The following is a 24,728-nucleotide window of genomic DNA, read 5'->3' as shown; positions in this document are numbered from 1 at the left end:
ATTTGGGTGTGAGGGGCTGCGCATGTGGCGAGACAAGGTGGGAACATTATTATGCAGGTGTGGCAAGACAAGGCGGGCATTTACTTTACTATTGCACACGTGGCGAGACAAGGTGAGATATGTCAGGGATTGATTTGTGATGATTTGTGATGGCCTGGGGGCACTCCTGTTGTTGATATTTTGTGTAGTGGTACACTTACCTGTGTGATTTATCTTGTGAAAGTTGTGAGAAAACATTCTACGTGTTGTCCGTTCTTTTTCTTATGCTTACTAGCTGGTATGAACTATGTTAGGACACTTGCACAAGCATACACATAATTTAGCACTCTTATCATATAAGAGCTTTTCTTGATATTGTTGAGTATAAATACACACCGTTGCCTACTTGCCTTCTATGTGAGAATGGCTCTATTTGGTACGGGAGTCGTCAATGCGGTTATGAGGTGTAATATGGGCATAGGATGCCAAGTGTTAGGGTTCAGGTATTGAGACCCGTGAGTTGTGAATTGTTTGAGGTTCGGTACCTCATGGAGTTTGTTGACAAAATCCTGATGTGAAAGCGGTCGTTGTTGCTGAGTTATTATTTGTTCTTGTTGTATCTATGATTTCGGATTCAGGTTGTGTTCCATTCACTCTTCTGTGTCATTTTTATGGTATTCCGCTGATACTTGTTGTTTCCCTTCTTATTGCCATTACTGTATTGTGAGCCATATTGCATAGTCTTTATGTAGATATCATATTTCTGTTGTTCATATACTTATACTTGCTTAGTTTATTTAGACCAGTGGGTGTCTTGACTGTTCCTCGTCACTACTTCACCGAGGTTAGTCTTGATACTTACTGGGCACCGCTGTGATGTGCTCATTCTACACTTCTACATATTTTTGTGCAGATCCAGGTATTTGTTCGTTAGTAGCTGTGCGGGTCGTTGATGTGGAGATTCAAGGTAAACTTGCTGCTGCGTTTGCAGGCTTCGGAGTCACCTTCAAGTCTTCGTTTTGCACTGTTTATTCTTATTTCTGGACAGTTGTATTTTTAGAAGTTTTCTAGCAGACACTCTATAGAGCTTATGACTTGTACTACTGGCTTTGGGAATCGTAAGATATTTCTATTTCAAATTATTAGATGTTATTTAAATAATGTTGTTGTTTCAATTAATTTTAGGCTTACCTAGTCCCTGAAACTAGGTGCCATCACGATACCCAAACGGAGGAGAAATTGGGTCGTGACACTTCAATTAAAAAATAAGTTGATCAATTAAGAGGAATTGGAAGTGAAACAAAAAGGAAGCCAGCATAAAGTCTAATTTTGTCTGAATGTAACAGAATAAAAATTTGCGAATTCGTATTGATTTGCGGATACAAATTAGCAGAGATCAAGGAATTTTAGCAGAAAAAAATAGAAAAAGCAACAGTAGTAAAAATTTCATCATTGGATCAATATGAATAATTAGGGGCGGAATTTACCCGTGAACCTGTCTAAGTTCTTACAAGAAATATAGCTTGAATCTTCACAAATAAGCATCATTACTTATAGTAAGAGAGTCTACCAAAAATACGGCTTCGAGGATGGAAAAGCCGAAAAGAGGGAAATGGAGCTAATTTCGGGATTTTTAAAATTAAGAAAGAAAAAAATAAAATGAAGAACATAGATGGAATAATTTAAATAAGAATGAAGGAATTGTGAAAAAGGGGATACCGGCCAAATGAGATTGACGAGAAATTAAACTCCAGGAAAGGGGATTTTGGTAATGTAATGTTTGGTTTTGGGTTTAATTATTTGTGGACTAGGGGTTGACAGAAAGATGAAGAAACGGCTTTCTTGGGATGAGCAAGAAATAGGTTGTTTGGGTTTGGTCTTAAGATAATAATTGAGCTACTATTCAATTAAAATATCATGGTAATAATAATAATAATAATAATAATAATAATAATAATAATAATAATAATAATAATAATAATAATAATAATAATAATAATAATAATAACAAGAACAACTAACGAATAATAATAACAACAACAACAACAACAACAACAACAACAACAACAACAACAACAATAATAATAATAATAATAAAGTTGTAGTACTTGTTATAATATATAAAAAAAATGCTTATAAATATTATTATGACTCTTAAATAAAATAGTAGCTCATAAGAATAATATGGAGTAAGGATGGACAAAATTGGGTGTCAACACATATATCACTTTTTCATCACCCTTTTTTTTTATTAGGGTTTGCTATTCGTGTAATCAGTCCCGCATCTGTTCTCTCAACTAGGCTTTCTGTAAGTCTTTCTCAAGAATGGATTTTGAGTGCTTCTTCCTCCAAGAGAAAAACTGTTGAAGCCCGCGGGTCTGATGATAAAGAGGATGCCGAAGAAGGTTCCTTGGTGAGCAAACCGTGTGTCAGAAGACGCGTAGTTTCAGATGATGAAACCCATGTCTCTCATGATCCCCCATCAAGTTCGATTCCCTTCAGACTCATTGATGAGCCAGAAAATGTTCCTGTTGAAAGGTTATTCGCCCATGGCTTTGAGGGTGAGGAAGGCCTCGACCCTGTTTCTGAAAAACTGCCTCTCACTTCCCTTCCAGTTTTACCTAATGTTAACCCCCATGTGTATTTACCTGGTGTTACCCCCAATGGTTGCTCCCGTTGCTCCTCCTCATGTTGAAGCCGAGCCTTCTAGCAGCAGGCGGGATAAGAAAAAAATGGAGGGTCATAGTTTCTTGACTTTAATGAATGACATTGTTCATTCTTCTCTTAAGGTATAACTTTACTTATATCTCCTTCCTTCCTTGTTCTCATTTGTAACTCTTCTTCTTTTGCCTATTTTATTTTTGTAGATTAATTTGATAGGCACTGAGCTTATGAAAAGGATCTCTTGGACTGACCAGTAACTAATTGAGTTGTGCACCGAGGCTGATAACTAGAGAGAACAATTTGAAGGTCTTAAGTTGGAGAAGGACGTTCTTGCAAAGGACAAAGGAGATTTGGAACAACATCTGAGAATGGTATCCGCTGAGTTAGCGGTTTTAAAAGCTTCTTCTAGTCAAGTTGAGAAAGATAAGGATAGACTGGAATCCTCTTTTGTTAAACAACTTTCTAAGGCTACTGGAGAGATAAGGAGTTTGAAAGAGCTCTTTAATCAAAAAGAGGTTTACACGGGTGAACTGGTTCAGACGCTTACCCAAGCTCAAGAAGATCTCCGTGCCTCTACAGGTAAAATTCAGTTCCTGGAAAGTTTTCTTATTCCTTTGGAAACAGCTTATGAAGCCTCGGAGGCAAAAAAAGAAGAATTGAAAGCTGAAATTGAGCAGTGGGAGAAAGATTATGAAGCCTTCGAGGATAAGTTATCACTGGATGTTAGTTTGGCTTTTTTGAATACTCGCCTCGAGACTTTAACTGAAGCCAACCAGGAAGGTTTTGACCTTACCGCTGAGATTGCTAAGGCCATAGAAATAATTGAATAGACTCAGCAAAGCTAAAGCTTTTCCACACCCAAAGGCGAAGATTCTAAGGGTGATGGACTTGCTCCTGGTGAAGCTTATGTTCAACCCTCTTCTCCCCAAGTCGATCATTTTTCTTCCACTGATGATGCTCCTTAGCTTTTCCTATTTCTAGATTTTTTTTTTTGAAAGTGTTTGTTTGTTGGTTTTTTTTTTGGAACTCCCTTGTGTTTTTTGGACAACTTTTGGAAGGTTTTTCCGCCCCTGTCTTTTTTGGTGTTATGATATAAATAGCACCTCTGTTCGTTGGGGTTATAAATATCTTTATTGCTTTTGTCAAATATTATGCTTTCTGTCCTTTTAATATTTGAGCTTACTCTTGCAATTAAAATGCTTTAACAGACCGTGACTTTGATATACATGGATATTTCTAAAAGAGGGCCCTTTTATATTAACGACACTGATGGAGATGACGCATCATCTTCCTATTGGTGCAAATATATGAAACGTAAAGTAGATATGAAAAGAGGAATAATTTGAGGAAATTTTATTTTTTGAACTCTCAAATGAATAAATTATGTACACCATTTTCATAACTGTTCATACAATATTTTCATAATTACTTTCATTGTAGCAGGTTTATAAATTCGGGTCTATTTTCCTGCGACTAAATTTATGGCCTTAACCTAGAAGCTCGTGAGAATATCTTGCATCCTTTTTGCGAGTTTGAACTCTTTGAAAACTTTTCAAAGGTTTCTTCAAGGTTTTGATTCGGGCTGGGCTATGCTCTTGGTATAAATTTTTCATCTTTGTGTAACCTTCTATATGTATAGTCCCTCACAGTGTTGGAGCATTGAAGTATGAAATCTCGAACACTGGATCAACTCATTTCTTACGGTCCTTTCCCTGAAAAGAAAAATACAAACGGGACTCAGAGATAATTTTTTAGATGATGATTGCATAACCCTTTTTCCATCAAAAAAGTTGTAACCTAGACCGGGAATAATTCAGTATTCCGTGTGTCTTTGGGGTCTAATATTATCATTTGGTACGGGCCAGCTTTTTGCTTATCATCTAAAATAGTTAGTAAAATTCAAAAGAACAAAGTAAAATTGAACTTTTGTGATACCTGACCGTGGCTATTATCCTCGTTTAGAAGTAGTACTTCTTCAAATGGACTATGCCATCCATGGTTTCTAACCTGTATGCTTCTTTTTCGGCGATGCTTCTAACCCTATATGGGCCTTCCCGATTTAGACTCAATTTTCCTGCATTTGCCGCTTTTGTTGACCGGAACACCTTTTTGAGGACGAAGTCCCCAATCTTGAAATACCTCAAATTGGCTTTCATGTTATAATATCGTTTAATCATCTGCTTTTGAGCCGCCATTTGAATTAATGTTGCTTCTCCCCTTTCTTCTAACAAATCCAAATTTACCCGCAGCTCTTCCTCATTTGCCACTTCAGTGGCATGCGTGTACCTCGTACTTAGTTCACCTATGTCCACCGGAATCAAAACTTCTGCTCCGTATACAAGTGAAAATGGAGTCGCACCCGTACTAGTTTTTGTTGTTGTTCGTAAGCCCATAACACCATTGATGATACCTATGGCCATTTGCCTTTTGATTCTTCCAATCTCTTCTTTAAGTTATTGATGATAACCTTATTTGTCGATTCAGCTTGTCCATTGGCCGTAGGGTGATAAGGTGCGTAAGTAATTCGTTTAATCTGCCAACTTTGGAATAATTTTATGACTTTCTCGCCTATGAATTGTGGGCCATTATCACATACAATCTCATTTGGGACTCCAAATCGGCATATAAGTTTTTGCCAAATGAAATTCACAACTTCTTTTTCTCGCACCTGTTTAAAAACACATGCTTCTACCCATTTTGGGAAATAATCTGTTAAAACCAACAGAAATCGTACCTTTCCTTTAGCTCGAGCCAACGACCCTATGATGTTCATGCCCCATTTCATGAAGGGCCATGGTGAAATAACTGAATGCAACAGCTCCGCCGGTAGGTGCATGTTATTAGCATACCATTGACATTTATCGTACCCGGATACAAAGTTTTCTACTTCTTCTTCCATTTTTGGCCAATAATATTCTGCCCTTATTAATGTTTTCACCAATGATCTTCCACCGGCGTGATTGCCGCAATGCTCCTTATGTACTTCTTTCATTGCATACTCCATTTGTGATGGTCCGAGGCACTGTGCTAAAGGTCCACCAAACATTTTACGATATAAATTTTCACGAATTAAGCAGTACCAGGCAGCTTTCAGACGTAGCAATTGTGATTTCTTCTTATCTTCAAGCAAGATACCATACTGCAAAAAGTTCACAAATTTATTTCTCCAATCCCAAGTTAAATTATTGAAATTTACCTCACTCTTGGTTTGATTGAGTGCTGAATGAAATAAATTTATCATAATGGCATTTTCTGCATTTGTTGCATCTACGACAAATGCGAGATTTGCCAACGCGTCTGCTTCTGCATTTTCCTCCCAGGGTATTTGCACGGCTTTCCATGCCTAAAATTGTCTAAGTAATTCTCGTACCTTTTCAAGGTATTTCTGCATTCGCGTCTCTCTTGCCACGTAAGTCCCCTGCATTTGATTAACCACAAACTGCGAGTCACTTTTGATCACAATTTGTTCGATACCAAGTTCTCGTGCCAGTTCCAAGCCTGCAATCACAGTTTCATACTCTGCCTCATTGTTAGTGATTGGATAACATTTTGTTGCATGTCTTATGACTTCACCTGAGAATGGAATTAAAACAATTCCTAAACCTGCTCCTTTAACATTTGGGGAACCATCAGTAAATAGGGTCCAAATCCCCAGATTAGCTCCGGTAAAAACTTGTGGTTCCTTCTCTGCTTCAGGAACTAAATTTGTGCTAAAATCCGCTACAAAATCTGCTAACACCCGCGATTTTATTGCAGTTCTAGGTTGATATATGTTATCATACTCACTGATTACCATTGCCCATTTAGCTAATCTACTTGATAATTCCTGTTTATGCAGAATGTTTCTTAGGGGAAAGCAGTTATAACAGAAATAGGATGATACTGAAAGTAAGGTCGTAACTTCCTTGATGCCATAATTAACGCTAAAGTAAGCTTTTCTAGGTGTGGATACCGTGTCTTAACATCTAGTAAATACTTACTAGCATAATAAATTGGGTTTGTTTACCTTTATCTTCATGTACCAACACCACACTTACTGCTACTTCTGACACAACGAGGTAAATGAGCAGTTTTTCACCGTCTTTTGGTTTGGCTAACAGAGGAGGATTTGATAAATATGACTTTAGGTCCTTGAGAGCTTGTTGGCACTCGTCAGTCCATTCAAACTGATTTTGCTTTTCAGCACTGAAAAGAGATTTAAAACTTTTTTTCTGATGACTTTGATATAAATCTTCCCAGAGCTGCTATCCTACCAGTTAATCTCTGCACTTCTTTCTTGCTCGTGAGTATATCTGGTATCTCCTCAATAGCTCTAATCTGTGCGGGATTCATTTCAATACCTATGTTAGAAACACGAAAACCTAAAAACTTACCTGAAGCCACGCCAAAAGCACATTTTTTCGGGTTTAACTTCATATTGTACTTGCAGAGAATCTCAAAGTTGTCTGACAAGAGTTGAAAATGATCCCTCGTCTATGTTGACTTGACAACCATATCGTCTATATAGACTTCCATGGTTTATCCCAGGTGTTCTTGAAACATTTTAGTCACCAGCCTTTGATATGTGGCTCCAGCATTTTTCAAGCCAAATGACATGACTTTGTAATAATAAGTCCACATGTATGTGATAAACAAAGTTTTTTCTTTATCTAGAGGGTCCATTTTTATTTGGTTATATCCTGAATATGCATCTAAAAAACTTAAAAGTTCATGACCTGCAGTAGAATCAATTAATTGATCTATGTGCGATAAAGGAAATGAATCTTTAGGATAAGTGTCATGACCCAAAATTCAACTAGTTGTGATGATACCTAACCCAACCTGCTAGGTAAGCCAACTAATACCTATCCAATTCCAATAATATTTAATAAGTGTCACGACCCAAAATCTAACTAGCTGTGATGGCACCTAACCTCACCCGCTAGGTAAGCCAAATAATAATAATCCGATTCAATTAATATTTAACTGACTCTAATACATTCCCCAAAAATTGGTAGTACAAATCATGAGCTTCTAAATTAGAATTTACAAGTCGGTATGAAATAAATACATCAGCTGTTCGAAATGTACGTAAACATATTTTTTTATGAATCTAAGGCTACCATGAACAAGAGGCAGCTATGACCGGAACACAGGTACATCTTCAAATCTAGCTTCCGTTGATCACAGCAACATCAACATCCAATATCTGCACGCAAGGTGCAGAAGTGTAGTATGAGTACAACCGACCCCATGTACTCAATAAGTAACAAACCTAACCTTATATTGAAAGTAGTGACGAGCTGGAACAAAGGTCAGGGTCCAACACCAATAGCCAACAATAGTTCATAACAACATAATAGAAGTAATAAAATAAGTAGCTCAGAGATAAAATGCTCAGCTCGTTCACAGTTCCAGAAAAATAGGTCTGCTTTTCAAGTATATCAGTGAAAACTCGAATCTTTTACCGAAATCACCAAAATATGAGTACGTTTTGTAAAACTGAGATTTTTTTCCAAAAACTTGTCAACAACAGATAGGATATTTTATTTTCAAATGGAATGAGGAAAATACATCTCTATGCCTATATGTCAATGAGTATGTGAAGTCATGAATGACGCAATATCGTACAACATGAGGAAAAATGCATCTCTATACTTGTATGTCAAGTGTGCATGTCAATGTGATGCAACTCAGTAATAAAACTATATGCATGCTCTCAGAGTATCAATTCACTCAGTCCACGCAGTTACTCAATCCTCACAGTCACTCAGTCCTCCCAATCGCTCGACACTCGGCACTCGGCACTCGCACTCGGTAGGTACCAACGCTCACTGGGGATGTGTACAGACTCCGGAGGGGCTCCTTCAGCCCAAGCGTTATAATCTGCACGGACAACTCACGTGCTATAGTATCAATATTTGGATCTGTACGGACAACTCACGTGCTATAGTATCAATATATGGATCCGCATGGATAACTCATGTGCTATAATAAACCAATCTGGCCTGATGCGGCGTGCATCTCGATCCCATAATTATCCTCACAATCATGCCCTCTGCCTCACTCAGTCATCAATCTCTCCAGTCTTTCGGGTTCATAATGTCATGAAACTAGCCCAAAATGATGATATGATGTATCAATAAATAACAGCAGAGATTGAGATATGATATACAATGAATGAATATGACTCAGTATGAAATTACAGTTTAAACATGTAATTCGACAGTGGAAATGACCTCAGTGGGTGCCAATAATACCAACATTTGCCTAATCATGATTTCTAACTTGAGTCACAACTCAGTTTCTCTAACACATAAAAATACATGGAAGAATACAAGTTAATTGACTAAACAGCTCTACGGAATCAACTAAGTCTCAATTTATATGATGCACGCCCACACGTCCGTCACCTAGCATGTGCGTCACCTCCAAACAATTCACATAACACGTATAATCAGGGTTCATACCCTCAACTCCAAGATTAGAGATGTTACGTACCTCGAACAACCCGAATCCAATGTCGAGCAAGCTAAACAATGCTCCAAAAATTCTATTATACGCGTATCAACTTCTGAACGGCTCGAATCTAGTCACAATTAATTCGATTCAAACACAAATTATAGGAATTAATTCCATATAAAAATACTAATTTTCCCTAAAATATTCGAAATTACACTCAAACATCGCCCGTGGGGACCACGTCTCAGAACCTGATAAAAGTTATAAAATATGAACGCCCATTCAACCACGAGTCCAACCATACCAATTTTACCAAATTCCGATATCAACTTGACCCTCAAATACTCAAATTAAACCAAGAGGATTTTCTAAATTTTCCAACTTAATTCACCAATTAAATGTTAAAAAGACTTACCCCATTATTTTCCATGAAAATCTCCCGAAAATCGCCTCTTCCCGAGCTCCAATTCGTCAAAAATGAAAAATGAACAAACCCTCGATATTAAATATATTTTTTGCCCAGTTGTTTTGCCTTGTTTCATGTGCCAAATAATCCCGAAATTCTCTTTTGATACCTCCAATAGATTCCTTGTGAAATTTCAGTCAAGTTAGGCTTTTGAATCACCCAATTTAGCCTTAAAATGAGGGAGATATGATGTTTTGAAGATTTAAATGAAGTCTGGAAATTTAATGGATAAAAAATGACATTTTCGTAAATATTTTACACCAGAAAATCAGCAACTAAAAAATTTTCGTTTTAGCACCCAAAACTCATTCGGAACCTCTCGGACACAAACCATATATGCGTATCAATCATAAAATACACTACGAAGATGCTCAAGCACTCAAAACACCGAAAAGAGGTCATCTTGGCCCGATATTGACCATGGTCAAACTCTAAATCCTTAACTTAACTAGTTTCTCAACCAGTGATCCAAAACACACTCGAGCCCCTCGGGACCCCATTCAATCATAGCAACAAGTCTTAAAACATGATACAAACTTAGACAAAATCTCAAATCACATCAAACAACGCTAAAACCACAAATCATACCCCAATTCAAACTTAACGAAATTAAGAAATTTCAACTTCTACATTCGATGTCGAAACCTATCAAATCAAGCCCGATTGACCTCAAATTTTGTACACAAGTCATAAATAACATAACGGACCTATAAAAAATTTTAGAACTAGATTCTAACCCCGATATCAAAAAGTCAACTCCCCGGTCAAACTTTCAAACTTAAATTTCTATTTTAGCCATTTCAAGCCTAATTTAACTACGGAGTTCTAAATAATTTTCCGAACAAGCTCCTAAGTCCAAAATCACTGTATAGAGCTATTAGAATCATCAAAACTCTGTTCCGAGGTCAAATTCACAAAAGTCAAACTTGGTCAACTTTTCCAACTTAAAGCTTCCTAGTTGAGAATCGTTCTTCCAAATCAATTTCGAATAACCTAAAAACCAAAACTGACGATTCAAACAAGTCATAATACATCATACGGAGCTACTCATGCCCTCAAACTACTGAGCGAAGTGCAAATGCTCAAAACGACCGGTCGAGTCGTTACAACAAGCCTTATTTAAATCAGTATAGTCTACGCAAACTCGCTATTTTCCATTCGTTTTTGGAACCACAACGGTATTAGCTAACCAGTCAGGGTACTTTACCTCATGTATTGAACCAATTTTCAAAAGCTTTTGTACCTCATCTTGGATCACTTGATTTTTTAAGGACTATTGCTTCCTTTTCTTCTGCTTTACAGGTGGGTGTAATAGATCTTCATTCAGCTTATGAGTCATCACCTCTGGTGGTATACCTGTCATATCTGAGTACGGCCAAGAAAAGCAATCCGCGTTAGCATGTAAAAATTCAATTAACTTACCTTTCATTTTTGGGCTCAAATTGCTCCGATGTTATCTTTCCTGTCTTGCCAGTGGGGAAATAATACTATAGCTCCGAGCTCCTCGGTAGTTGTTTTAATGTTCTTATTTTCTTCTGGCTCTTGAATCACATCGGGTCTTGAGTCGATATCAATCTGTCCTTGCGTGTGTTCAGTTGAGGTTTTAACAGCAGTGTCCTCAACTGAATTCTGTAATTGCTATTTTGCATCTGCATCATTAGCTACTGTGCTTGCAATTACCACTGAGTTGATACTTCGTGAAGCTTGTTGATCTCTGCGGATTCGACGGATTCCCCACTATGAAGGAAATTTGATAACTTGATGCAATGTGGATGGGACATCGTCCATATCATGAATCCATGGTCTTCCAAGAATTATGTTATAGGCTATGTCCGCGTCTATCACCTGGAACTTTGTATCCTTGACGGCCCCTTCTACAAATGTGGTAAGTACAACTTCCCCTTTCGTAACAACGCTTGAATTATCAAATCCAGACAAGGACCTTGCTTTGGTATGATCTTATCATTAGCTTGCATTTCATTTACCACCCTCGGTAAAATGATGTTTATTGAGCTACCTGGATCAATCAAAACTCATTTTAATTTGGTATTATGTACAAGTAAAGATATTACCGTTGCATCGTTGTGAGAAATCATCAAGTCGTCCACGTCTTTATCGTTGAATGTTATACTGCCGCCATCCAAGACTTGGCGAACTCGCTTTCGATGAGTAACAGTGACTTTTGATGTTTTTTCGCGGTTGTATATATTACTTCATTGACCTCACCTCCTCCAATTATAATGTTGACTGTTCTTTTTGGTGATGGAGGTTTTGGGGGTTCCTGTCTGTTCTTCATGTATGATTCTCTTTCTTTCTCACTGAACATATCAGTAAGATAGCCCTGCTTCAATAAATGTTCGACCTCTCCTTGCAAAAGCCTACAATCTGTTGTTCTATGGCCATGATCATTATGAAACTTGCACCAGAAATATGGGTTTCTTTTGTTCGGATCTGATTTCATTTCTTTTGGCCATCGCACCTTATCCCCCATACCTCTTAAAACAACCACTAATTCAGAGGCGCTAATGTTAAAGTTGTAATCCCATATTCTTGCTTGTGTATTGGAATCATTGCTTCGGGCATCCCGCTCCTTTTTAAACCTGGATGAAGAACTCGTGTGTTTTTGCCTTGATCTTGGATCAAATATTGCATTCTCCTATTTAGATCGAGAATCTCGCCCCGTAGGTCCCATGTATGGCTCGTACCTATTTTTAATGGACCTCTTTTCTGATTATGAACGTATCAGACCTAGTCTTTCATCGGCCCTTGGCTTTACGATCGTATCTTCTTCTATCCGCAGCTTCGTAATGTATCTATTGTACACATCGTTCCAAGTTATTGCAGGAAATTCTCGCAAACTTTCTTTCAACCTCCTCGTGGCTTCTGAACTTTTCTCGTTCAAGTTGCTCGCGAATGACATAGCCGTCCAGTTATCAGGTACCCGAGACAACATTATTCTCTCCTGCTGGAATCTATCTACGAATTCCCTGAGCAATTATGTACTCCCTTGTTTAACCTTAAAGATGTCTTCTATCCTTTTTTCAACTTTTGAGCTGCCGAATGGGCTTTTATAAATGAATCTGCAAGCTCAGCAAAAGAATCAATATAATTTTCAGGTAAAAAAGAATACTACGTTAACGCTCCTTTTATGAATGTTTCGCCAAACTTTTTAACCAAAACTGATTCGATTTCCTGCTTGGCTAAATCATTGCCGTTCACGCCGGTAGTGAACGAAGTTACGTAATTTCGAGGGTCAGTTGTTCCAACATATTTGGGAATATCATGCATTTTAAACTTTTTGGGAATTGGTAAAGGTGTTACACTTGGCTTCCAGAGTTGCTGTGAATACTTGTCAATATCCACACATTTGATCACGTGAGGCATATAAGGTATTTGCTCTATACAATCGTTTTTCTCCATCAACTGTTTCTGCAAAGTTAGCACTAAACTTTATAAATTAGAATTATTTGGAGTACCTAATCCTCCATCACGAGATTCATTAGGAATTTTTCCACTTCCAGAATTATCAAGCCTTGAACGCGGGTTCTCCAAAGTTATTGTATTAACTGGTGGAGGAGTTTGCACCGCATTGGGTAGTCCTCTGACGAATGCCTGCAGTGCACTGTTCACGTGTTCTGCAATCAATTTCTTTAGAGCATCATGCTCCATGGTTTGGTCGTCTCCCTGCTGATCATCAGCGCGTGAAGCAGACCTTTCAGGTGAACTTCCACGGGATTGCTGAGGGGATCCCATAGGTGTGTGGTGTGGTGGAGTTTCATCTTGTTGGTTCAGCTGGTTATTCCTATTAATGGTTGACATATTTGGTTGTAAATGGAGTTTAGAAAGTGAACGGATTATCAGGTTCCCGGTAACGAAACTAATTTGTTTAACTCAAAAATAGATTTCTTGGTCAAAGTCAATATCTAGAAAAAATCGGGTTACTGATAACCAAGATTTACTTTACTTTCTCAATAATTTGAAGAATAAATCAAGGAATGAAAATAATTGACAAAGAAAATATGAAATAGATTAGTAATCACCCCCAAAATTGCGGTTTAGAACTTTGAGAATAAAGTAAAGAATGATTGCATAAATTTCAATAATTATCTGATGCCATTACAAATGAGATTTCAGTCTTTATATATGAGCATACAATTATAACGGTTCCCTTACTTAATTCGGGCTCACTAATGGTATTAATTGCCTTGATTGCCCGTTACCATATACAACTGTAACGGAAATATTTATGGCTAATGATTTCTTGTAATCGTATTGATTCCCCTTCCTTATTTATGACAAGTTCGTGTATCTTCCCTTCTTTACGGTCTTTATTCATTTCGTTCTTGTTTTCCCTTTTACAGCTGTCAGGTCCGACTTTTTTCTCAGTGTAACCCCGTGGGTGTTTCTCCCGTGCCTTTTCCACATTCTTTAACTCATCTAATTAAGAACGCCACTTGTCACTATATCGATGGTCCACGTACCATGCCCTGTCACCTTGTTGATAGTCCACGTGTCATACCTTTTTTTCACTAATACAGATAGTCCTCCCACTTTCTGAATATTCTCAACTGAATATTCGGGAAGTGGTAAGTATTTATATCGGAAATTCTTTGTCGTCGTTTCTCGAGTATCATTATGCCTTCTTCAGAATCGATGCGACGTATGTCACATTCATTTAATGCTCATGCCACGTGGCTTCAGATGATTGATTCTAGAACACAGCCTTATATTTGAGCGAGAAAATAGAAACAAATAGGTGCATTAATTATTTTTCTATTTTTATTTATTGGACGTTTGCAAGAAAGGGAAGGTATTGATTTGATGAGAGATTGTGGGCGAGATACTTGGGAGGCTGGTGTTTACACTGATTGTTTTGTAAATCAGATGGTGTTGCTGGGCTTCCGTAAAACATTCGTCACTTATGAAACTTTCTCTATTTATAACTATAATTTAGAGCCTAATAATTATAATTTATCTATTATTATTCGTAGCTATTATTCAATTGTTACTAACTTATATCACTTGTATTCAAATGCGCAACAAATACGATATGTATGAACTGTAACCAAAAGTAACACATGCATTTGTTTAATTTAAACTCTATATGGTTTGTGATTGCACATTCACATTTCCTGTATGATTCGTGGCACAGTCATGGCCACTTCATTTTCACACACACAATATTATTTGCTCAACAAAATTATATGGGACCCACTTGTAAGATTTTCGCAACTTATTTTAGTCAAAATTACCCTTACCTGTTTTTTTTCACAAAAAAAAATGTAAAACTAAAAGCACTTCATTTTTATTTTCTTATTAAATGCCGAATATCAAATTAAAATGGAGGAAGTAACCATCTTTAATTTCAAGCAGGGACGGATCTACCTTATGAGGTTGGGGTACCACGGCACCCGCTCAATTCGCTAAAATTCTTACTATGTACATAATATCTCTGTGAAGAAACGTATATATAGAGAGAGTGGCACCCAGAAGTCACAAAGTTGAAGCATGTGTCATTGGTTTAGTCTTGTCTTTGAAGGCTTTCTTTGCCCTCGTGAATTCTAGTTCGATTCCCTATTGGAGCAGCTCCTTTGATTTTTTATTTTTCTACTTATTAAGATTTTCTTTATTTTCAGTTGAGCCCTAGGGCTTCACCTCTTTTCCTTCTTTTTCGGCTTTTTCCCTCATTTTCTTCCTTTTATTACTTGTTAAGTCTCTCTTCTTTATTTTTTAAACTTTAAGTCCTCATTTTGTTTCTATCATTATACCTTACTTTATGAACAATTATTTTCTATAGGTAATTTGAATTGATTTTAATTAGCATATAATTTTTTTTTTATTTTTAATGAAACGATATTAATTTATATATTGAAATATAATTTGAGCAATATCTTCTATTGGATTTTGAAAACAAATTAAATGGCTTGATTGATAGTCATTTTGAGTCGAATATCATAGGTTGAATGTTGAAAGTTTTTCTTTGAAAATAATTGTCATATAACTCAACAATTAAGATGGAAAAAAAATAAAGAACAATACAAATAAATTAATCTAGTCAAACAAAAAATATATAGTGTCGTTAAGCTACTCTTTAAGTAAATATTTATATTGGAGGCGCTCTTTCATGAAATATTAATTTTCTTTTGTATTTTTATTTAGAATGTGTTTAAATTAAGCGTTAAAAATTTGAACTAAAATCGAACTTATTTCCTTTGTGAATGAAAGGCCTATTCAAATTAACCAAAAACTAAGCGAACCGACCCATTATTCCTAATCTGTCTTTGTAGCTACTGACATGTATATTGTATGCATAACATGGTGGCACCCGCAACCTTCGAATCTTGGATCTGCATTTCATGACTACGGGTGCCACTATTTTAATATAAAAAGACCACTAGTGAAGAAGATTGAATTAAGGTGTACATTCAGTCGATTCGATCCGTTTTGGATTACTTCGGTTCGATCCATTTTGAATTTATTCAATCCAATTTAAAATTTATTTTATGCATAAACGAATATGTGATACACCCCTTCCATCTACATGTAGCTGATTAATATTATATTATATCTTTGATGCATCACTATTAAAAAAAGTTATAATTAATAAAATAACATTATATGGATAAAAAGAAAATGATTAGATTACATCCATTCAAATAAAATACAAACATCTGAAGAGTCTCGATCCCAAGTATTGTGCATGGAATTTTAGCACTTCAACCATGGCACCTTCAGTCATTTTGTAACTTGGGGTGCCACTTGTTCCTTATGTAGGCCTTTTTGTGGAAAATATTAGTATGTATATAAAACTTTATCCTAGCGACTGGGTGGCGTGCCACCCCCAACTCAATACATAGATCCGCTCTACTCGCAACCTTTGAATTCTGGATCCGCCTCTAATTTAAAGGCATTAGATTATGTCACGTGTCCTCAAAACGCTAATAATTGCAATATTTAAAGCTCATGTCGTTTGCTGTATTTGACATATAAACATGTGTGTGTTAACTACGTATTTAAATAGTTCAAATCGATCGTAGTTTAAGTTTGTGGTTTCACTCAAAATGATCCATATTTATAAAACCCTATACAAACTAATATTTTGTGTATATAATATTTCTTGTTAATTTATTTGAATTTTATGTTTGTTAATTTTTAAATTAAAATAAAAGTGTAACACATTAAAATGCTGAGAAAATAGATAATTTAATTATTTACTATTCAATATTGTAGATGCTGTTTAGGAATATCGAAGACCAATTGTTATACTTACTGCTCACATTATTATATAATAAGGAACAATTCCAATGAAAAGATGATGTGCTTTTCCTCTATTTGTTGGTAGGGGAAAGCTTTTGTTTTAAGCTTCCCCTTTCTGACCAGAAGTGATGGGCTTCCTCTTCCATGCCATCGAATTACCGAAATTCCTGACTAGGACATTCTTGGTTAGCCTTTGGAGCCATCTCAAATACATGGTCATTCCTGCCCTCACTCGCCTGGGTCTCTACAAACCTCCTCCTGAAGACGACGACGCCGATTCCAATAGCTATAACCCCAACAGTTACATTCTCCTATTAGACGGCACTTGCCCTTCCCTCGTCACAGTTCCAATCGAGGTCGCCACCGCCGCCGTCAAGCTCAAAGTTCCCGTACTTCTCTACCGCGATTACCTCCTCCTCCGCCGCCGTGGAAACGAATTGGTGAAGGGATGCTCGATCTGCCTCGAATCCATGGAGCTGGAGGATGATGTCAGAGAGCTCATCACCTGCACCCATGTCTTCCACAGAGGATGTCTTGATACTTGGGTGAACGATGGACACGTCACCTGTCCCTTGTGCAGATCTATGTTGCTTCCCCCTAAGTTGACTTCTTTCCGATGTTGTCTAAATCCTGATTCTCCGCCGCCGCCGGCGGACTTGGCTGATCCCCCATTCATTTCTAGTTCTAGTTAGTTGACTCTTGTTTGTTCATTGGATTTTGTCTCACATGCATCTACGGCGGACGATGCTCGTCTGCTTGTGTTTCTACTCTACTTATATTCTTGGTTATATTATATACTCCTATATGAATTCGTAAAACTAGTTCCTGTTTCCTTCCCATTTCCTTTTCTTAAAAAAAGTAACTTGGTTATATATGTTAGATTATTAATTCACATCATAGCAGAGATTAAGCCATAGCCATAGCCAACGTTAATTGAGGACAATAAAACAATTTTAAAACTTATGAGTTTTGAGAAGAGTAATTTAAAAAGAATTTTAGACTCTATAGTGGTCACACTACACATATAGCCAAGGATAGAATGACCCATATAACAATTCATTCTCAATGGAGAACCCTACCAATGAATCATAGCAAGCATCACACCATTTCAAGGTATGAGTTCTATCTATGATCACATGTGATAGAATTTCCATCTAACATGTAATCAAGATGAATAGAACCACACCTCTTAGAAAAAAATATTCCTCCAAATGACATAATAACCGTATCACCTCAGGAGCCTCCAATTGACACTAAAATCATATCACCTCAGGAGATTTCCCCTGTGCCCTACCCGGGATAATCAAGGCAATAAGCATCAAAACTCAAAGATGCCATGAGTTTATGCAATATCCAATCGGAAATATAAAAAAAAATATCATGTTAGTCAATAAGCATAACAAATATAAATTAACACAAGCTTGCACAAAAATAGAATTTATTAAAAGTAATATCTTAGTCAGCAATTACAAAGTAACTCCCACTAACTAAAGCACATCAAAAGACTCTAAAATACCCATATTTTGACACTACAAGCCTAAGACCTTTAGTCAAAGGATCAGCCAACATAGATTTTGTATTAATATGCTCAATACATATATCACATTCTTTTACCATCTCTCTAACATTAAGAAACTTAAGGTTACATGATTAGAGCCTCTTGTTCTCTTGTTATTCTTAGAGAAAAACACAGTTGCACTGTTGTCACAGAAAATAGTCACCGGCTTAGATATAAAATCTACAATTTGTAATTTAGTAAGAAAATTCTTCATCCAGACAACATGTGAAGCAGTCTCAAAACAAGTAATAAACTCAGCTTCCATTGTGGATGTAGCAGTGATGCTTTATTCCTCACTTTTCCAAGAAATAACACCTCCAGCCAACATAAAATATACCCAGAAGTTGATTTCATAGTGTCTTGACAAACTGCAAAATCAGAATCTGAATATACTAGCAGGTCCAAATTATCAACTTATTTGTACACAAGCATGAAGTCATTGGTGCATTATAGATATCTCATTGCAGCCACCCAATGTGCCCACCCAGGATTAGAAGAAACTTTTCCCAATATATTAATAGCAAATGATATATCAGGCCTTGTACAGACCTGTATGTATATCAAACAGCCAACAACACTTGCATATGGCATATCTCTCATAGTTCTCTTTTCAACATCATTTTTTGGACATTGATCCTTGCTAAGTTTGTCTTCTTTTACCACATGTGCAACACCAGATTTGCAATCTTGCATATACAATATTTTAAGAACACTCTCACTATAGGCAGGTTGTGATAAACCTAGAAAACCACAAGACATATTCCTTTTAATTTCTATCCCAAGAACAAAAGAGGTTTCACCAAGATCTTTCATATAAAAAGACCTAGACAAAAATTATTTTGTCTCATTCATCAAGTCCAAATCATTTGTGGCAAGCAGAATGTCATCAACATAGAGAACCATAATAATAAAATTGCCATTAGCTATTTTGAGATAAACACATTTATCAAGCTTATTTTTCACAAATCCAAATTTTGTAATAATTTCATCGAATTTCAAGTACTACTGCCTGGAGGCTTGTTTAAGCCCATATATGGATTTGTTAAGCTTGCACACTAGATGTTCTTTACCAGCTTCTTTAAACCCTTCAAGTTGAACTATGTAAACTTCTTCAAATAGACTCCCATTTAGGAAAGCAATTTTAACATCCATCCGGTGCAACGCCAAATCAAAAATGAGCCACAAGAGCCATCACAACTCTAAATGCATCCTTAGATGAAACGGGAGAAAATATTTCTTTATAATCAATTCTCTCAGTCTGAGTGTAATCCTTAGCAACCATCCTTGCTTTATAACGGTTTATGTTTCCCTTGGAGTCTCTTTTGGTTTTAAACACTCATTTGTAACCAATAGGCTTAAAACCTACAGGCAATGCAACTAACTCCCACACTCTATTGTGTTCCATGGAGCGCATTTCATCTTTCATTGCCTCATGCCATTTATCAACAAATGGAGAGGAAATAGCTTGAGCATATGATAAAGGATCAGTCAACTCTCCAGTATCACGAAGATTTTCAGTCACATACACGATAAAATCACCAAAGATGGACGACCTTCCTTTTCTTTGTGACCTGTGAAATGGTTCATTGTGTACATTTTAATCAGGAACTATGGGATATGTGTCGTTGTTCCCTTGATCCCCTCCCCCATGAATAGGTTGGTTTACCACCTTTTCATGTACAATAGGTACAGGGATAATGACTTCCTTCTCTTTCAATACAATTTCCTTACCACATGAACAATCACAATCACAAACATCATGCTCAAGAAATTTGCATTAATAGACTCAACGATTCTAGTGTCACACCCAGGACAGAAAAACCTAAAACCTTTAGAGTGATCAGGATAGCCTATAGAGAAACAACTGGTAGTTTTAGGATCAGTGTTTTTTTCTGTGGGTGAATAAATAAGAACTTCAGCTGGACATCCCCAAATATGAAAATGATTCAAGCTATGTTTTCGGGGTGTCCATAGTTCAAAGGGAGTTTTCAAGACCGATTTTGTAGGAACTATATTTAGGATATAACTAGTTGTTTTTAAGGCTTCACCCCAAAGAGACTCAGGTAGGCTAGTCCTTGACATCATACTTCTCACCATTTTCATGAGAGTACGATTTCGTCTTTCAGCCACACCATTCTGCTCAGGAGTACCCGGCATGGTATATTGTGCTATTATCCCACATTCTAGCAAAAATAAAGCAAAAGGCCCCATACATTGACCAGACTCATCATATTTTTCATAGTACTCACCACCACGGTCAGACCTCACTATTTTAATAGACTTTCCAAGCTATTTTTCAACTTCAGTCTTGTAAATTTTAAACTTATCAAGTGTTTCAGATTTTTCTTTTAAAAGATATATATAACAGTATCTTGAAAAGTCATCAATAAAAATAATAAAATAATTATGATTGGTCAAAGTAGGTACATAAGGTCCACTAATATCAGTATGAATAATTTCTAAGAGTTCAGAGCTCTTAGTGGAACCCTTTCTCTTAACCTTAGTCATTTTACCCTAAACACAATCCACACAAATTTCAAAGTCTTTTGGATCAAGAACAGGTAAAATATTTTCTTTTACCAATCGTTCAATTATTTCTTTAGAAATATGACCAAGACGCCTATGCTATAACAGGTAAGATGCTTTACTCATAGCAGACCTTTTGTGGGCAATATTTTCAACATGCATTGCAGAAAAAAATTCATTTAGCACATTCAAGCGATATAGACCATCACTTAAAGAGGCATCAGCAACAACATGTGAATAATAGAAAATTTTAATAATACCATTATTTTATTAAAATGAATAACCATCTTTGTCTAAAAGTGAAATTGAAACTAATTTTCGTCTCATAGACAATACAAAAACTGTATTTTCTAAATGAATACTGGAATTATTTTTAAAAGGTAAAATAGATGCCCCTATGAACTCTACTTTTTCTTTGAGTCCATTGCCCACAACATTACTAGCTTCATCCTTTTTTGGCTTCCGTCTTCTTACTGGATCCTACAGGTCATTGGTTACATGAACAGTTGTACCACTATCCAACCACCAGGAATTTAAAGGAACATGAACAAGACTAGTTTCAAAGCAGACAAAAGCCAAAAGATTACCTGATTTCTTTTTCAGAGGACAACCAACTTCCTTATGACCTACTTGTTTGCAAACCAATCACTTGATTTCTTTCTTAATTACAGTTTGAGGACCAAGAGGATTATAAGACTGACCTTGGTTAACATCGGGCTTATTAGTATGACCACTACTACCATCTGGATGATGAGACTGGCCACATTTCTTTTTATAAAATTTGGGTCCATATTTTCTTTTATAAGAGAGATAATCAGTTGATCTAGACGAACTAACAAAGTTCACTATACCCTCAATTTTCTCTTTTTGGATCCTCCCTTCCTCTACCACACAAACAATAATAAGCTCATCAATACTCCACTTATCATTTTGTGCATTATATGTTGTCTTAAGCTGGTTAAAATGCTCAGGAAAGAACATTAGAGATTGGTGAACAAGAAAATCATCGGTAATGGTTACACTTAAATTATTCAGTTTGGTAGCAATGATAACCAATTTCATAATATGGTCACAGACACTACCTACAAGGTCATACTTTATGGTAGACAGGGAATCAATCAGGCTATCTATCTCAATTTTATCAGATTATAGGAATTTCTGTCCAATGGAACTCAAAAAATCTTTTGCATTTCCATTATCCTTAATTGCACCTTTTATGTGATCAGAAATGGATCTCTTTATGATCATAAGACTCAATTTATTAGCCTTCATCGATTTCTCATACTTAGCCTTTTCATCAGTAGTGCTAGTAGTTGTGGGTTCAGCAGGTTTTTGTTCAATCAATGCAAAGTCCATGTCCATAAGACCTAACACTATTTCAACATCATGTTTCCACTTCTTGTAGTTGCTACTACTGAGAGTTTCAATGGAATTCAACTGAGTAGTCATGTTGTTAACAGCTGTATAAGCAAAAAATACAAAAATTAGATAAAATTATGGGCAGAAATATATAAATCAAAAGAGTTAAAGACATCTATTACACCCTCCTTTGGGTGAAAGATGCAACTATCTCCCCTTTTAAAAATCAAGGAGTCTAAGGTATTCATTACATCCTCACCTTTAGGCAAGAGATACAAAATATCCTCCCCTTATTATCCAAGAGTATAAGGCATACATTGTGTCCTTCCTTTAGGTAAGAGACACAAAACCTCCTCTTATAACAAATTATCCTTATGTATATACATGAGAATTCAAGATATTATGTTTCTCCTTTAGGTGAAAAACACAATATCTATTCTCATTAATTAATTTAGCGTCACTAGTATCAAAAGGTAAACCCGCAACACTAATATACACTTGTAAAGGATAATTTGGACATGGTGTATTGAGAATATTTCAATGACTCAAATAAACAGACCACTTTGGTGGAAACTATCTATTAATCATAACTCTCAATCCATGTATTAAATGATTTCACATGTATATAATATTAAGAACTTTTCAGTGACTCGAAATAAATAGACCACTTTGGTGACAATATTTATTAATCATAGTTTCTTAGTTATACACATTAATACATGTGATAAAATAGCACCCATAAAATTTAAACCTTTCTATATAGTTATTAATTCCATTCTCCGACTAAAATTATCAATAAAAGTTTCCAGCAATAACTTAAGTACTACTTTTGCAGTAAGCTAAAAGGCATAAACAAATTTATATTTATCAAATACAACTAAGGTTTTTGATCAACTAATGAATAAAAAATTGATAAATATAACGAGGACACAAATCCAATAGTGACGTAGCAACCAAGGTACTCAATCAATTCTGAGTAGTCACTTTAATTATTTATGCTTGTCATAGTCATTGTAACATAGAAATTTTGACTAAGAAAATAACCATATAGATTTCTGAGCCACGGACGTTAATATCATAACTAATGGAATCAAGTCCATCCTTTTAAAACTTAACAAAACTGTAGCCGTCGGAAAAACCTTTACCGATGCCACCGCCAACATCAAACATCAAGGTTTTACTAAAATTTATTATTATATTTTACAACTTCCAGGATATTCAATCAAAAACATGCGCTAAATACCGATGAAACAATTTTGGCGAGAAATAGTGTCGAACTGTTGTCGTCTAAAATTTTACGATAGTTCTTTTCGTTTTAAAACTCAAGATTACATCTTAATCTTAATCTCAAATTTATGGTGGCTCTGATACCAACTGTTAGATTATTAATTTACAGAATACACAATCTTACAGATATAAAATTATAATCTTGAGTTAGAGTCTAAGGAAGCGTACCGTTAAACTCCATGGATTCAGCGGCGACAGCAAACGGCGATTAAGCTTGAGACCAACTTCCACGATCCTCTTGTTGCACGCTCTCACAGCCCAGAGAATTTGACTGGTGGGATGTTTACCGTTACCACGTATTCAAGAGGCAGAATACGCTAGGGTTTTCTAATAGCTAGGGAAAGGGGGGTTGCCTCTATTTATAAAGAGTGTCTACCCATCACATGTCAATTGTTATTGTGCCTCACACAAACACAATATTTAATATTAGGCATTTTATTTATCCATCACTTGGGCCACGCCACTATCTTTTCATGCTATCAATAATTAATTTAAGTCCAACTACAAACAATAGATGCATCATACGAAAAGTATTCTGGTTAGTTTATCTGTTCGTTAGATCATGTTAATTTAAAATATTAACTCTTTATGTTAAATACTACAAGTGGAAGAGATACAGACTACAATAAATACACCGGTTTTTATATACCTATTTCGGATATTTATTGGTGGTGTTTTTTTTAGTTGGTGCATACCTCGTTTAGTACATTGGGTATACTATTTCATTCACAAGTACAATTTGTTAAGGTAATCACGACCACTAAAGTTGGTCCAAATGAACATACACCAAGGATCCGTTTGGCCATAGATTTTGCCAAAATAAACTTGAGTTTTATTTGGCAAACACATGTTTGGCCATAGATTTTGCCTATATTTTGGCCAAATCCCAAAATCAGAGCTGGGTTTGGGCCAAAATATCACTATTATATTTTTTAAAAATTGCCCCAAATTTTTATATTTTATAAAAGAGCCCACCATTTATTATTTTGTAACGATATTGCTTCGTCTTCTCGGTCATCTGATAGTGTATCATGTAGTTCGTTATAAAAATAATAATTTTGTATCAAATTTATTTATGTTCAGGACTATGGTTTGCGATAATATAATGAATGTTATTGATAATGGTACTGTTGGGTATTTGTGATAGTTTTTAGAACTTGTGAGTATAAGTCATGTTTCATGTTTTTTCAA

General features: G+C 36.0%; 2 protein-coding genes across 2 annotated transcripts; one reads left to right on the top strand and one right to left on the bottom strand.

Moving 5' to 3' along the window:
* Window positions 1-4,601: 4,601 nt before the first annotated feature.
* LOC142177419 (uncharacterized) lies at window positions 4,602-5,036 on the bottom strand. Its single transcript, XM_075245909.1, has one exon. The coding sequence runs from the start codon at window positions 5,034-5,036 to the stop codon at window positions 4,602-4,604; it is 435 nt and encodes a 144-aa protein (XP_075102010.1).
* Window positions 5,037-16,935: 11,899 nt separating this feature from the next.
* Window positions 16,936-17,499, top strand: LOC107832059 (brassinosteroid-responsive RING protein 1). Its single transcript, XM_016659862.1, has one exon. The coding sequence runs from the start codon at window positions 16,936-16,938 to the stop codon at window positions 17,497-17,499; it is 564 nt and encodes a 187-aa protein (XP_016515348.1).
* Window positions 17,500-24,728: the final 7,229 nt, after the last annotated feature.

Source organism: Nicotiana tabacum, chromosome 23 (assembly GCF_000715075.1).
Source record: "Nicotiana tabacum cultivar K326 chromosome 23, ASM71507v2, whole genome shotgun sequence".
NCBI classification, from domain to species: Eukaryota; Viridiplantae; Streptophyta; class Magnoliopsida; order Solanales; family Solanaceae; genus Nicotiana; species Nicotiana tabacum.
The sequence above is the reverse complement of the archived record's forward strand: the minus strand, read 5'-3'. Positions and strand labels throughout refer to the sequence as shown.

What these genes read in the sequence shown, in the direction of transcription:
- LOC142177419 (XM_075245909.1), bottom strand. Translation starts at nt 5,036, where the DNA reads ATGGGCTTACGAACAACAACAAAAACTAGTACGGGTGCGACTCCATTT.
- LOC107832059 (XM_016659862.1), top strand. Translation starts at nt 16,936, where the DNA reads ATGGGCTTCCTCTTCCATGCCATCGAATTACCGAAATTCCTGACTAGG.